The 16,820-nt window shown below is 36.1% G+C and overlaps 1 protein-coding gene across 1 annotated transcript in view; it reads right to left on the reverse strand.

Annotated features, from left to right (window-relative positions):
- Positions 1-3,851: 3,851 nt before the first annotated feature.
- Positions 3,852-16,820, reverse strand: part of KNL1 (kinetochore scaffold 1) — a 66,251-nt gene continuing 53,282 nt past the window's right edge. The window contains exons 18-26 of the mRNA XM_040226925.1: positions 14,029-14,106; positions 13,828-13,867; positions 12,276-12,377; positions 11,722-11,822; positions 8,934-9,002; positions 8,173-8,282; positions 7,846-7,964; positions 7,041-7,163; positions 3,852-6,296 (exon numbers count right to left, since the gene is read on the reverse strand). Coding sequence (XP_040082859.1) covers positions 6,197-6,296; positions 7,041-7,163; positions 7,846-7,964; positions 8,173-8,282; positions 8,934-9,002; positions 11,722-11,822; positions 12,276-12,377; positions 13,828-13,867; positions 14,029-14,106 — 842 coding nt within the window. The 3' untranslated portion in view covers positions 3,852-6,196. The remainder of the gene's footprint in view (positions 6,297-7,040; positions 7,164-7,845; positions 7,965-8,172; positions 8,283-8,933; positions 9,003-11,721; positions 11,823-12,275; positions 12,378-13,827; positions 13,868-14,028; positions 14,107-16,820) is intronic.

Raw genomic sequence — 16,820 nt, forward strand, 5'->3', positions numbered from 1 at the left:
AAAATCAAGGTGTTGGCAGGATTGTGTTCCTTCTGGAGGTCCTAGAAGACAGTCTGTTTCCTTGCCTTTTCCCATTTTCAGAGGGATTTCCCCTCTCTCTCTGGTTTGAGGTCCCTTCCTCCATCTTCAAAGTCAACAATCATTCTGATCTCAGCTTCCATCATCACATCTCCTTCTCTGACTCTTGACATCCTGACTCCCTCTTATAAGGACCCTTGTGATTACACTGGACCCACCAAGCTAATGCAGGATAGTTCCACATGTCAAGATGTTTCAGAACATTTGCAAAATCCCTACTGCAATGTAAGGTTACATCATTCATAGGTTTCAGGAATTAAGATGTGGACATCTCTGGGGGGCTTTATTCTGTCTAACATACTCAGCTATAGATATGAATATATAGAGAAATTTAGTATATGAGAAGTATATGAAATTTAGTATATGAGTATATGAGAAGAGAGAAATTGTGAATCACTGGGAAAAAAGCATGTTCATTAAATGGTGCTGAGATAACCACATAGCCATCTGAAAAAAATTAATTTTGATCCTTATCTCATACTCTGTGTTAGGATAAATTTTTAAATGAATCAAATATATAAATGTAAAGTGTTAAACCATAAAAGTTCTAAGAGAAACCATGGGCTTTTCAGCAAAAGAAATAAAGGAGGAAGCCAAGTATATACGGGACTTTTGACAAAGGGGTATGTGCAACCAAACACACATCTTGGTAGGTGACTGCTATTCAAAAAGAATAGATATCTTAGGTTCATGGTGTTAGTACTTTTCTAAGGGAAGATGCAAGAAATTGGGTTCATAAAATTTTCTCCAGAAAGTATCTGAGGGCCAGTCTGCCAGAGCATGAAAGGCCTCATCCTGCTCTTCGCCCTGAATTCCTTTCTAGGATGTACTGTATGTAATCCTACACTGCTAATGACTCAAATCTTATAGAACTGGATGGTGGCCAACATTTTTTTTTTTACAAAACCCTCCTTTTGTGTCTTAATTTTGACAAAGATTTGGGAGGCATTTCATGACCAATTTGTCCCACAGCATTAGGAATACTCATTCCCATGTCAGGCGAGGATTTCATTGATATGCCACTCACTGTGCTATTACTGGACTCGGGCCTATTAATAGTTGCCCAAAGCCTCTGGATTGCCTGTCTTACTTCTCTTATGGTCCAGGAAATGGCTTATCCCCATACCTACACTATTATAAATATTGATCTTATCGAACTATACATTTGGTCAATCATTTCAAGTCCCCTGAAAAGTGAAAATGTCAGTCGCTCAGTCATGTCCAACTCTGTGACTCCATGGGTTGTAAACTGCCAGGCTCCTCTGTCCATGGAATTCTCCAGGCAAGAATACTAGAGTGGGTTGCCACTCCCTTCTCCAGGGGATCTTCCCGTCCCAGGTATCAAACCTGGGTTTCCTGCATTACAGGCAGATTCTTTACTGTCTGAGCCACCAACTATACATTTGGTCAATCATTTCAAGTCCCCTAGTCATTATTATTTTACTGGAGGCTCAGTCACACATTTTGTAATGTTAAAAACACACACACACAAAATGAACTAAACAACCCAGTAATTTTATGAAATAGGCAGAATACAAGTAATATGGCTAGTAACATTAACAGAGTAGTTAAGAACTTTCTTCCATTAGGTGTTGTCCAGGTCACCTGACCCAGTCTGTTCTGTACCAGTCATACCAGTCATAATCTTTATACATAAGTTCACATATACAAGGTAGGTGGTAGCTCATTGAGACTTCTTACAGGACTGAGAAAAGAATGTTTTTTTCTAAGGACTACATGGCTGGTGCCAGAAGAAAAACTGGTCTCTATGTCTGAACAGGTATTTCTGCTGTTGGGGAGGTGTGGTTAATGCATAATACAGGTGCACAATGCACACTAGAGGGAAGGGAGGAGGCCTGAAAGGGCAGTGAAAATTTTTTCTTGTTTTGGCTTAAAATGTTAATTTTATTTCATCATTATATATATATCTTTAAGATTCTAAATGGCAAAACCCATCATAAATAATATCAAGTAAACCAACAAATGGGGGAAATTTGGCAACCTGTATCAAAAAGTTCTTTTATAAACACATCCTACAAGTCAATGAGAAAGATAACTCAGAAAAATGGGCAAAGATTATCAACAGACAATTCACAGAAAAGGACATACAAATTGCTCTAAAGCACAGATAAAGAAGCATAACCTCACACATGAGAGAAATATAAATCAAAACCATACTGAGATAACCATCAAAAAGCTTGGGACACATTGTACTAGCAAGTTTGTGGTACTCATTCCTAGTAGGATTGATTTGACTATTTTAAAGAGCAGTTTGCCGACATCTATTAAAGTTACAAATGCAACTAGCCTTTGACTTAACAGCTCCATTTCTAGGAAGCTACCCTATAGATAAACAACACATATGCAAAATTTCAGCATAATTTACAGTAGCAGAAGGTGATAAACAACCTACATGCTTATCAATAGATACAGTACATCCATCCAGTGGTCTACAATTTAACTAAAAGCAAAAATATGTGTTGGAAGTTCTTTATATATTGATCTGAACCTATCAAGATATGTCCATAAGTGAAAAAGGTAAAGTGAAGGACAGTGTGTATTGATGGGCTATTTGTGTAAAAAAGGAGAGAAGAAATACATATTTACATACTCATACCTACTTGCATACATGTTTACTTTTGTATACAGACAGGTTTGGAACAACAGGTAAGAAACAGGTAATATTGGTTGTCTCTAAAAAGGGAAACTGAGTGTCTAGGGGCAGAATAAAAGAGAAATGTTTACTTTCCTTGTGATTTGAGCATAATTTTTAAAAAAGAACACAATACAATTTTTCATTTTGGAAAATTTTTAAAGGATGGGGAAACATCACCAGAAAGAATTTGGCATAGTCTAGGAAGGAAAGAAATAAAATTTGGCATCAGAAACAGCTGCAGGAAGATATACTTCCTTATGGAACAAAAGCAACTCTTCAGTCTTTCCTAGAGCCTCAATGAAATTTTAGAATTGTACTACCTCTCATGCCTGGCCACCAAGAAAACCTTTTTTTTCTTCTCTCTCTCTTTTTTTTTTGGCTACACTGTGCAGCATGTGGGATCTTAAGTTTCCTGACTAGGGATAGAATCTGTGCCCTCTGCAATGGGAATGCAAAGCCTTAATCACTGGACCGCCAGGGAAGTCCTCAAGCAAACCTCTCTTCATCTCCAATTTTTCATTTTTAAAAATTGAAGCCTAAAGAAATGTTGAAAGAACAGTGCATTTAAACACCTATGTACATGTTGTTGTATTTGTTTCCTCATGTTTTCTGCGTCTCTCACACACATGCATATATGCACATACCCACATATACTTTAAAAAAAAGCATTTGAGGCTTTCCCTGGTGGCTCATTGGCAGAATCCTCTTGCCAGTGGAGGGGACATGCATTCGATCCCTGATCTGGGAAGATCCTATATGCCATGGAACAACTAAGCCCATGCACCACAGCTACTGACACTGTGTTCTAGAACCCTGAGCCACAGCTACTGAGCCTATACACTGCAACTACTGAAGCTCAAACGCCCTAGAGCTGTGTTGCACAGCAAGAGAAGCCATCACAATGAGAAGCCAATGCACTGCAACTAAAGTAGCCTCCACTTCTTGCAACTAGAGAAAGCCTGTTCAGCAACGAAGACCCAGCACAGCCAAAAATAAATAAAATTATATATATTAAAAAATCATTTGAAAGTAAATTGCAGACATGTGTTTCCTAATAAGAGCATTCTCCTACAAAATACCATTATCACACAAGAAATTTAACACTGATACAAAACTATTATCTAATATATAGTTTAATATTCAAATTTTCACATCCCCAAAATATCCTTTATGAATTTTTTTAATACAAGGTTCAATCAAGGATCAAGCATTGCCTTTCAAAAGTTCTTTAGTCTCCTGTAATCTAGGAGCCTTTCTGTTTTGTTTTGATTTCATGATATTTAAAAAATTAATAATCAAAAACCTCGATTAAGTAGAGGAAGAAGAGCAGAAAGGGGAATTCTCATGGCTGCATTGTTGGCAGAGTCCAACAAAAAGAAGAAAGACTCCTTTTCTGGGAAGGGTTCAGCCAATGAAAAGCCTTTGTTTCCTGTAGCCTCCTAGCGTTTCTTTCCTCTCTGTGTTTTCCTTTCCCTGTAGAGCGGGAAATTGCACGTGACCCACCGTGGCTGCAGACCGTGAATTGCAGTTTTCTTCTGATCCCGAATCCATTTCTGTTGGAGAAATATCTGGCAGTCTAGACTTTAGGTCAACAACATGGATACTTTTGAACAGCTAAAGCAGGTTGTCTAGAACAGGGGTCCTCAACCCCCAAGTCACACACTGGTATCAGTCTGCAGCATGTTAGGAACTAGGTTGCCCAGCAGGAGGTGAGTGGTGGGCAAGCTTCATCTGCTGATCCCCATAGCTCAAATTACTGCCTGAACCATACCCTTCCCCTGGCCCCTGATCTGTCGAAAAATTTTCTTCCATGAAACTGGTCCCTGGTGCCAAAAAGGTTGGGGACCACTGGTCTAAGGACTATACTTTGAGAACCACTACATTAATTCTTAAGAAATGATAGTTTCCTAAGGAACTTCAAAATAGTTTTCTTTTACTGTGCCTTAGAGACAAAGGGATAACTACGGTTGGTACCTGTTTCTTTTATTAAGATCCTGACATACTTTAACCTTATCTGAGTTTACAAATAGGTGATTATTTCTAAAGTGAGCTTGCTAAGGCATATCTTCAAGGATATACTGGATACAGGGTAAAAAAAAAACAAAAAAAACTTCATAAAGAGATACCACTTTAAAAATATTTTACATAATAAACTTACTTTAATAGTACAAAAAATAATCTGTTTCCAATCACTACTGAAGAAACTTCCAAAGAATTTTATAAAAATAACCAATACTTTGAACAAATAGAAAAGCAAATAACTAGATAAATAATACAATAATGTACTCCAAACCCAAGAAAGCGGAGATTATCATTACAAGCCAAATCATCCTTGGGGCTGGTCATTCCAGGTTGCCAAAATGCATAAAACAAAACTTCTACTTTTTTAGGTTTACAGAAAGAAATAAAACAACTCCAGTAAGAAAACAAATTTCATGGGAAGTTTCAGGGAAACACATCATATTGATGACCTTAAACTTTTTTCAAGGAGTTTACAGAAACAGGGAATATTTAAATATTGATTTTTATGGCAAATGAGTTTTATGTTGACTTTTGAAGCTTAAAAGACCATTTATTATTTTGACTAGTAGTTCAGGAGTAAAAGCCAGTCAAGACAGCAGATAACATTCATGGGACCCATAGAACTTTAACCTGATCCCAAAATATAAAGCAAAATATTAAGATAAATTAGTTTAAAAATGTAAATATATTTGAGAAATATATAAGGGAAACAAAAATGATCATGATTAGGATTTGACTAAAGATTAGATGAAGTTTTTTCACATTTGTCTATCTTACAGATAATACTGATTATTCAATTATCAATGGACATGCCTATTTTTGTGTATAAGAAAGTGTTTAGCTTCAGAAAACAATACTTAAAAGTTCATTACCATTACCAAAACTTGACAAACCTGTGTTTTGGGTGTGATATTGTTTGAAGCTGTTATTAAATGAAAGAGACTGAAAATCTTGTTGTAAAGCATCCTTCAGAAAAATGTTTTGAAACTGCCCAGGTAGAGGGATGTCTCTCTATACATCTCTATGTATTTCTATATACATCTCTTTACTATATCACAAACACAAAAACAGTATTAATATATTTACATATATGTATCAAACCAAAAATTAATTTTTCCCTACAAAATTATATTAGGAAAATACTAATAGACACTATATAAACCTAAAAATCACAGCCCTAGATATGGGAAAATAGCTAATATTTTTGTCTGTGGTGACCTCTCCTCTTATACTTAAAAGTTAATTCTTAAAGGGTTTGTACTAAAGCAGAGAGCATAACTTTAGTGGGAGAAATTTCCATCAGAAGAAACTTTACTAGGCTTCTATGACCTAAAGATGAATATTAAACAGTAACTGAAACACTGACATAGTATTATTATTAAGTGTACTGTGTTTGACTGTTATAACTGCAGTCCATGATTCTAGCGGTAGAAATGGCTGTCAGTCCTGAAGCAGATCTCGGTAAATTTGTTTGACTACATTCTTTAGGTAGTTGTCTTCCAGTGGCACTTTAGATAGAATGGCAGCGACTTCATCTTGGCTGGAAAGAACAAAAGGCTAATTAATTTTCTGGAAACTTGTCTTCATTTCAATGAAATTCATATTCTTGAGTAGGATTTCTGAATCTACTAGGAAGCACAAACAGGCATTTCTGGAAATAATTAGACTGTCCAATCTGAACTGAGATTCGAAAAATAAGGTCTAAGAACCAATTATGTATGTAATTGTGAGGTATCGTGACTTAGCTGCTTTCTCTGGCAATGAAAATCTAAACTATTGGTGTTTGCTGATGGATTTGGGGTGGGCATATTCTATACTCTATCACCTTGCAATCTGTCAGCAGTGTATACAAAGTCACAAAACATACAGTAGAAATGAAGTACTTTTAAGTCTGTTCCACAAACTAATTGAGAAAAGCACTATGACTACATAATTCTTAAAGTGATTACTCTGTTTTTAAGGCCATGAAAGTTGTTCAGATGTGACCTGGGCTAAGCTTAAGCAGAATTTTTTTTTCTTTTCGATTACTGTTTTAGGAAGGAGTGACCATAAAATGGAGCAAATATAAAAAAATAGACCAATGGTCTCCAGTATTCACTGGAGATAGCAATGAAGGTCACTGACTTTAAAAGAACAAATTCTTCAAAATGAAATCAGAGCGAGAGGTGACTTCTGGCTTTCACTATGGTCTATGCATTTTCTGACCACTTTGAGTAATCTTTCAAAAGAAAGAACAAAGGTAAAAAAGTAGTTGGGAGCCCTTTCTTGCTTGCTCTTTACTCACCCAATGTTTCCAAGGTGATTTTGAATAGAGAAAGGTAATGGGACTGATGGGTAGTGGGCTGAGAGAGACAAAGTTATCTCAAACTTTGCAAATGCTGCTGAGCTGGAGAATAAAAGCTTCAATCTGTAAAAGACAAGATCCTCAATTAAAAACACAAAACAAAAATGGAATGAAACAAATACATTTTCTTTTTATACTGAAACTATGGTATACATCATTGCTTATCAAATGAACAGAGGGTAAAACATCTGGAACAAAGCATGCTTATTTTGTATTTTCATCATTAGTCATGAAACTATTAATTAAATTATTTTAATAAATTTTCGACTAACTACTTACTGTCATGGGTTGTGTCCCCTAAAATTCATGTATTAAAGCCCTAACCCCTAGTACATCAGAATGTGACCTAATTTGTAAAGAGGATCATTGCAGAATTTATTAGTTAAGATGAGATCGTTCTAGAGTAGGGTGGGCCCCTAATCTAAAATGACTGGTGTCCTAACAAAGAGGGAACATTTGGACACAGACATACACACAGGAAGAATGTCATGTGAAGATAAAAGAAGCTATGGGATTACATATTTACAAACAAGGAATGCCAAAAGACTTCCAGCAAATCACCAGAAATTAGGAGAGAGGCATGGAATAGATTCTCTTTCATAGCCATCAGAAGGAACTGATCCTGCTGATACTCTGACCTCAGACTTCCAGCCTCCGGAACTGTGAGACTATGAATTTCCATTGTGTAAGCCACCCAGTTTGTAGTACTCTGTCATGGCAGCTCTACAGAAACTAATACACTTACTCAGTATTATTCACATCTATGCTTATTAGGTTATAATTTGGTCCCCATCGCTTTAAAAACTCAATCTCCTCTCCAAGGAGTTTGCAATGGCTCACTACTAGTGAGATTTCTTGAAGCATCTGGGAAAAACAGAAAAAGAAAAGATGGAAGTATAAAAACATTTTAGGGTTTAGTGACTCTTTTATAAAGAATACCCCAAAGTTGAACAGTTTAGTATATCTTAGTATATTTATCATTTCAGGATTCACTATTACATACATAAAATTTCAGTTCTGCTTTCTGGCACAGTTGACATAATTTCCTTTAAATATTTCCATGGGAATTTACCTTGGGTACCTGATGCTGTGTTCTGCATGTCTTCTTCCAGGATTCCTGTTGCTCAATGTACTGGAAAATAAGGCTATGAACTAAAAGGGAGGAAGGAGGAGCTTTATCCTCTGAGGAAACAAACAAACAAAAAAATCAAAAGTATTATATATATATACATACACACACACACTAGAAATATTAACTAGAAATATCTTCAAACAACTAGGTATTTAACTATCATCTCTATTTTATTTTCAAACACATAAATCATCATATATAGTGAACATAAGTCACTGTGATATAAACTTAAGCCTTTATCACATACAGAATAAAATTGAGATAGATGTGTAGGTTTAAATGTAATATAACCCTGAGTTTAAATTCTGGCTTTCCTTACTACCTGAGTGATCCTAAGCACAATACTTATTGCTTCTGAGCTATAGTTCTCTAATTGCAAAATAGAGAATAGTGTTGATGTAAGTAATACACATGTCTGATTCAGAGTAAGTACCCATAATGGTAATTTTTAAATTATGGAAATAGCTATTACTCAAGATTTTGTAATAATTTTTTAAAATTTCTTTTAAAGTCCATACAATATTTAGAACAATTCTCAAGCAGTTTTTGGTCTAATATAAATTTCTAATTATTATTGTTGTTTATATTTAATTTAGTATGTAAAAGAGTTCTCAAGGAACAATATACACTTATTAAATAATTTAATTAATATCAAACAAATTTCCAAAAAAGTTTTGTTGGATTAAATGTTCTGAACTTACCATCTAACAGAGATTGAAAATTCAGATCAACAATCTTCCTATAAGCCTTGCCCAGGAAAGGGAGACCAACTAGGAAAAACCAGCACAAAAACAGTATTTCTTTTTATCATCTGATTTAAAGCCACATACAACTCAGTACTTTAGAATCCTATTCTTTCTGGGTAGCAGAGTTTTTTCATAGACAGTTGAAACTTTATCCCTGAATCATACTATTCTCTGTGTATGTAAAGTTTCCCCTGAGAACACTGAACTATATTAACTGGCAGGCCTTTAAGGAAATTTAAGGTGTGGGACATTTTTGTAAATTTATCAGGGCCTCCTCCTTTGAACCCTAACTTCTGTGCAAAAATAATATTCTTTTTAGGAATCATACAAAGAAGATGACTACAACCTCCCCACACTTATTATCTTTGTACAAATACAGTGAAAACAATTTATGCTTTTAGCATCACAGTAATTTTAGCCACTCCAGTATTCTTGCCTGGGAAATCCCATAGACAGGGGAGTCTGGTGGGCTATAGTGAATAGGGTCACATAAGAGTTGGATGTGACTTAGCGACTGAATAACAGCAATGAATTTTAGGTAACTAGGAGAGCTGATTGTTCTTCCATACACTAGAGTTATCTCTTGTCTCTAAGATTCTGATTCTTTTCACTCTGTTGAATATTTTCTACGTGTTAGGCACTGAGGATATGCTAGTGAGACAAACAAACATGATCAACCTATGCTCTAAAGAATTACAGCTCAGGGGGACACACAGATAATTGCACTAATAAACACACCAAGAACTACAAACTACAATAAGCACAATAAAGAAAACTCCATGAAGCAATGAGAACATATGCCAGGAGGGCAAATAGCAAAGGGAGTGAGTAAAAGAAGAGTCAAGGAAAACTTTCCTGAGAAAGTGATAATTTAGCTGAGCTCTAAAGGACTATTAGTAGACATTTACTTAGTGAAGAGGAGGTGCTATGGTCTGAAAATTCATAGGCTGAAAACCTAATGCCCACTGTGATAGTTGTAGGAGGTGGGAACTTTGGGAGGTGCTTGGATCATAAGGATGGAGCCCTTATGAATGGGATTAGTGCTCTTAAAACAAAGACCTTGAAGAGCTAGCTAGTTATGTGAGGATACAATGAAGAGTCTGCAGCCTGGAAGAGGGCCCTTGCCTGACCATACTGGCACCCATATTTTGAGCTTCCAGTCTCCAGAACTGTGAGAATAAATTTCTGTTGTTCATAAGCTACTCAGTGTATGGTATGTAAAATTTTATATTTTTAAATTTTCTCTAGTTGCAGCATGCAGACCTCTCTTGTTGTGGAACATAGGTTCTAGGATGTGCCGGTGGCGCCATAGTTTCAGTGCATGGACTTAGCTGTCCCAAGGTGTGTGGGATCTTAGTTCCCCAGCCAGGGACTGAACCCATGTCCCTTGCACTGGAAGGCAGATTCTTTACCACTGGACCACCAGGGAAGTCCCAGTTTATGGTATTTTTAAAATGGCAACCCAGAAGGACTAAGACAGGGCAAAAGTTTCCAGGCATAAGAAACATCAGGATGAATGTCCTGAGGTAGGATGGAATATGACTGAGCATGAAAGACCATGATCTTTTAAAGAAGTGAAAGAGATTCACTGTGGCCGATGTGCAGAGAACAGTGTAAGATGAGGAAGGAAAAGGAGGAAAAATTCAATTCATTCAGGGCTTTACAGATTATAAGCATTTTGATCATCAGTCTAAGAGTAGGAGGTACATGATAAAATTTTCAACAATTACTACAGCTACAGGAAGGAGAAAGAAATAGAGGGGAAAAGAAAAAGTTCCAGAAAGACTACCTATAGTGTTATTGTACAGACTGGAGGTGTCTCTTGGCAGAAGAGACACAAAATAGTAGATGAATGTTAAATCTGAATCAGTAAGTCTTACTCATAGTTTAGATATGCCAGGTAAAGAAGAAAGAGGTATAGAGGGATTCCTAACTTTTAATTTCAGATCTGAACAGAAGTTGATGGTATTCATTTAGAAAAGGAACTTTTTTGGGGGGGTGGGGGGGGCATTGTTTTACATGATTTACAGGATTTTAGTTTCTCAACCAGGGACTGAACCTGGGGCCATGGTAGTAAAAGTGCAAGTCCTAATCACTGGACAGACAAGGAATTCCCAGGAACGTTTAAGGAGAACTGGGCTTGGAGGCTGAGAAATTATAAAGATTCAAAGTTTCAATTTGGTCATGTTCACCCAGGGCTGGCCATGCTGAAGCTGTTTCAAGAGAAGAGGCCTAAAGATACTGACAGGAGATTATAACAAAATAGCTAGGACTCTATCAAGTTACCATCTAGTGATGTTTACCAATTTTGATAAACCTATCAATCAATACACAGAGAATTTCCAATTAGCTTTTTGGGTTAACTTAGGTATATCAAAAACCCAGTCAAGAATCATCAACATTAGAGCAAATCCTCTATCACAACAGAGACAGATGGGAAAAAAGAAATCAGAGTAAACAGATGTGAAGAGCATGTTGATCCATTTTTCTGGAGAGGCGAAATTTCTATTATCTAATGTAATTCAACAAAGGGCAACTTTCACTAGCTGAAGTTTTTTACTTTTTATTTAATAAAATAAAATTCTATTATCACTAATTAAAGTGATTGCCTCTTTTAAGATTTTCAGCAGTACTTTCATCATGTCAATACATGTTGATATTGTATTAAAACAAAGATATGAATCTTTAGTACGTTTAACCATACATTTATCTGCAGAGGAATTATCTTATTCTTGCTACTTACCTACTGGATCTCCAAAGGTAATGATGAGTTCTATTGTGTCATAAAGAAAGGTGAATACAGCTTGATCATCACTCCACTCAATGACATCCCATTCAGACCAGCTGAAGAAAGAAAAAAAACAAAAAAACATTTTTTAAGATAAAAGAAGAGAGTTAAGTTCTTCTACCATCTGAATAGTACCATCAGCAGCTATTGGAGTTTTCTACTGGCTTGGGAGACAGTTCATTATTCTAATTCCAATACTGTGAATGTACAAACTTATGCTTTTGAAAGAAATAAGAACTGACTCAATTTTGAGTTATTTTTCAGAGAAAAGCCAAGTCTAGGCAATATAAAATATTAAATATCTTAACATTACAAATTTCATAGCTCTCCCACCTTGTATACTTTCAGCTTACTGTTGAGTATATTAATTCTTCTTTTTGAGAATACATTGCATTATAGGTTAAAAACAGTGATACACATTACAAACACATGTCAACTGCACTAGTAGACTGAGACAACCACAAAGGTACAGGATAAAACACAAATTAATGCTGCCTGTTTTCCCTTACCTCAACTGATCCAGCAGCTCTTCAGTTCTCTTTGTTTGTTTTTGCACAAAGTCTAATTGAGCAAGGATCTGCTCTTTCTGTATCTCCAGCTCTAAGAAATTTCTGCAAATCAAACCAGGTATTCACAGAAAGATAACTTCACTGCTAGAGAATTCAGACATCATTAAAATAAAAGTTTATAACATAAAGCCATGTGCTAAATGGCTCCCCAGTGAGGTGAATGATGTTTATTTTTGCATTTTTAGGTTTTTTTTTTTAATAAACATTAAACTAGAAGTGTGGGTCTATTATTATTAAAATTTACATTTCCCCCCACCCCATCCCACCTCTCTAGGTTGTTACAAAACAGTGAGCTCCCTGTGTTATACAACACTTCCCATAACCGATCTATTTTACATATCGTAATGTATATTTCAATGATAGTCTCACAATTCATCCTATCCTCTCCTTTGTCTGCTGTGTCTAAAGTCTGTTCTCTGTCTATGTCTCTATTCCCGCGCTACAAACAGGTTTGTCAGTACCATTTTTCTAGATCCCATATATATTTATTAATATACAGTATTTGTTTTTCTCTGACTTAATTCACTCTATGTAACAAGCTCTAGGTTCATCCACCTCACTAGAACATGTATCCTTATGGCTGATTCACATTGTTGTATGGCAGAAGCTAACACAATATTGTAAAGCAATTATCCTCCAATTAAAAACAAATTAACAAAAACCTCAAAAAATTTTAATTTTAATTTTGATGTTAAAAATGTAAGCATAATGTAGACCATAAGAATGCCCACTTCAAAAATGAAACATGCCATAATTTTGGTGCATACATTTGGTTTTGTGTAGCTTATTAGAGCTAAACAGAATTTATATTTTGTTAGTCATTTTGCTAGCATCAATTTAATTTTAGCTAAATTATTATCACCTATCAAGTTAATGTTTCCAGTTGGAATTTTACTGGCTTTGTCATTATTTGTATTTGATTTCTTTGAGTCTTATAGTTAAATAAGATTCACAGTATAAGAAACACATACCTCATTTTATATTTATTTACACTTAAGTGAAAGTGAAAGTGAAGTCGCTCAGTCATGTCCGACTCTTTGCGACCCCATGGACTGTAGCCTATCAGGCTCCTCCGTCCATGGGATTTTCCAGGCCACAGTGCTGGAGTGGATTGCCATTTCCTTCTCCAGGGGATCTTCCCGACCCAGGAATCGAACCCGGGTCTCCTGCATTGCAGGCAGACGCTTTACCATCTGAGCCACCAGGGAACTTAAGTGTCATATAAAAGCAGTTTAATGCTAGATTTTCTTTAACAGGATCCTGATATTACACAAGCTTGAGAACTACTGCCTTGGATTAATGCTCTGTAAGCAATAAATGCTTAGAGAATACTGCTAAGATGGCCTCCAAGGTCAAGTGCAAAGTGGAATAGAAGCCCTGGCTCAACCTTAGTCAATATTCATGTTCTCAGTCTTGTCAGTTTCTGGAGGTAGGAAATCACTTAACCATGTGGAGGTTAGCATATTTTCTAACACTCAAACTGAAGGCTAACCTTTGAAGCTTTTCTTCCTCAGTTTTCAGCTGTTCCAGTTCTTTGAAAAGAAAAACAAAAACAAAGCTATCAGAATGTACACATTAAAATACTGGTATAAAAATCATCTGTTTTATTGAAAAGTCTATCTCATTAATCTCATTTAAATAAAAAACTCAGAGGATTTTTTTCCCCACTTACCTCCCTAATTAAATCAGTTACCTTTTTTTGCAGCTCTCACTTCAGAATTCAGTTCTTCCAAAGGACTGTCTTTCTGTTCATCCTCCAAATTCTTAGTTTCTAAAATAGACCATGGATTAAAGTAACTCAGTCAAAAACAACTGAACAACCAGAGATGAGAAGAAGAGATGGTCCCAAAATGTCGTGTTAAGAACATTTCACAAGCATTTATCTTAACCCACCTTTTCCTTGACAAAAAAGCACTGAGATATAATAATAATTTCATAAGAAGACTTGCTTCTAGTGACAGATGGAAATTTTTATATATAATTTGCATACATCAAAATTATTGTTAGGCAACCCCATGGACTAAGCAGGAACCATACACACATATAAATGCACACACACATATTTAAATTTATTTCTGATACCTTGGAATCATCCTTAAAAGCCTTCTCTCTCCCCACATCCAAACCAACTTTAGACTTTTACCTCAGAAATATTTTCTGAATCTACTTTTTTCCTTCACCACTAACAAGTTCCCTTTATATAAGCTATTGTTCTTTATTAACCATACCATCCAAAAACTGCTTAACTTCTTAATTTACAGCCAATGCTTAACACCCTTCAAATGGCTATTCACTGGTCTCAGAAAAAGTCAAAACTCCTTAAGAGGCCCTCCTTGACCTGGTCTCTAAAGCTGGCATCTCCAGCTTTATCTCAGACTATGTTCCCCTTTGTTCTCTCTTTTCTAGCCACATTTGCCTTATTTCAGATCCTTTTACTTGGTATATTCTTTTCCATAGAAAGGCTTCTGCCTGTGTTATTCATATTGAACAGTCTGCTTTTCCCTCCCTTCTCACTTTAGCCCCAACTTATTCTTCAGACCTTGGCTTAAATGCCACTTCCTCAAAGGGAAGCCTCTCCTCAACTGACAGATTTCTACTTCAGGAGCTTACGGCACCGTGGAACCATTCTTCCACAGCAGTTACCATAAAACTATTTAATGCTTATAATCTTTCCTCAATATTGCAAAAGCAAATTGTCAAATCCAAACATATTTGAATGTGATCTCCTATAATTTGAAACTGAAATAGCATCGGAGCTCTGTATAGTACTGTAAAAAATTAAAGTATGGAAGCCTTTCTTAATGTATGAATGTTTGAATTAAAAGATAGTAATGGGAGAACTGACAAATAAAAAAAAAATACTCCACAAGGGCATAAAGTTTTGTTTTTAATCACTACAGTAGTCTTAGCACCAAGCACTATAAAAGGCACATGATAGATACTTCGTAATTTGCTCAAGGTATAATGAAGAAAGGAGACAGAAATAGAGAGCCATTCAGTGGCAGCTAGAGAAAGAGTGTGATTGTTGGTACTTTTAAAGGTGAGAAATGAATATATTCAGTGGAGGAGGCAGAGAGGTAGTAAATACAAGAGATAAGGGAAAGTCAGTGCGATAAGATTCCTGAGAAGACAAGAGAGGCTGCAATTCAAAGTTTAGGTGGAGAGATTGATCTTAGGGAAAAGAAAGGAAGGATGAAAGAATGGATACAGATATATAAAAGTTTGGTTTGTTTTGTAGCAGGAAGTTTAGAAATTTTGGCCTTAATGGCTTCTATTTTTTTTTTCATAAGTGAAAAAGCAAGGTAATGAACAAAGGGGTGTGATACTCTAAGACTATGGACTTCATATATTTATTACCAGTTCAATGGAGAAAATATACACCAGGCACTTTTTCTGTGCAAAGCATAGTGCTAAGAACTTTGAAGGATATGGAGAAAAATAAAAGCTGATCTTTGCCCCCATGGAGCTTACAAATTAGATAGGAAAGTAAACTATATAGAAGTAACTATAATTACAATTAGATATGATAGGTACAATAAAATAGTCATAGCAGCTCAAGAGAGAGAACACTATACCTTGGTAAAAAATATAAGGAGAATGTATTAGGCAAACACAAAGTGGCAGAACTGCATAGAAATGACAAGATTTGGTTGGAATTTAGAATGTGTAAGGGAACAATAGTAAAAATCATGTAAGAAGGGAATATCTGAAAATGATGGTTGAGAACGCTAAATGTCAAGCTCAGGAGTTTGGACTTTATTTTGTAATAAATGGAAAGGCAGAAGTTTTTCAGGGTAGTAACATAAAAGAAAATGTGGCAAGAATTCATGGAAGAACTATACAGAACAGATCTTCATGACTCAGAAAACCACGATGGTGTGATCACTCACCTAGACCCAGACACCCTGAGTCTGAAGTCAAGTGGGCCTAAGGAAGCATCACTACAAACAAAGCTAGTGGAGGTGATGGAATTCCAGGTGAGCTATTTCAAGTCCTAGAAGATGATGCTGTGAAAGTGCTGAACTCAATATGCCAGCAAATTTGGAAAACTCAGCAGTGGCCACAGGATTGGAAAAGGTCAGTTTTCATTCCAATCCCAAAGAAAGGCAATGCCACAGAATGTTCAAACTACCGCACAATTGTACTCATCTCACACACTAGCAAAGTAATGCTCAAAATTCTCCAAGTGAGGCTTCAACAGTATGTGAATCGTGAACTTCCAGATGTTCAAGCTGGATTTAGAAAAGGCAGAGGAGCCAGAGATCAAACTGCCAACATCTGCTGGATCATAGAGAAAGAGAGTTCCAAGAAGACATCTACTTCTGCTTTATTGACTATACCAAAGCCTTTGACTGTGTGGATCACAACAAACTGGAAAATCCTTAAAGAGATGGAAATACCAGACCACCTGACCTGCCTTCTGAGAAATCTGTAGGCAGGTCAAGAAGCAACAGTTAAAACTGGACATGGAACAACAGACTGGCT

Source organism: Oryx dammah, unplaced genomic scaffold (assembly GCF_014754425.2).
Source record: "Oryx dammah isolate SB20612 unplaced genomic scaffold, SCBI_Odam_1.1 HiC_scaffold_26, whole genome shotgun sequence".
Classification (NCBI taxonomy): domain Eukaryota; kingdom Metazoa; phylum Chordata; class Mammalia; order Artiodactyla; family Bovidae; genus Oryx; species Oryx dammah.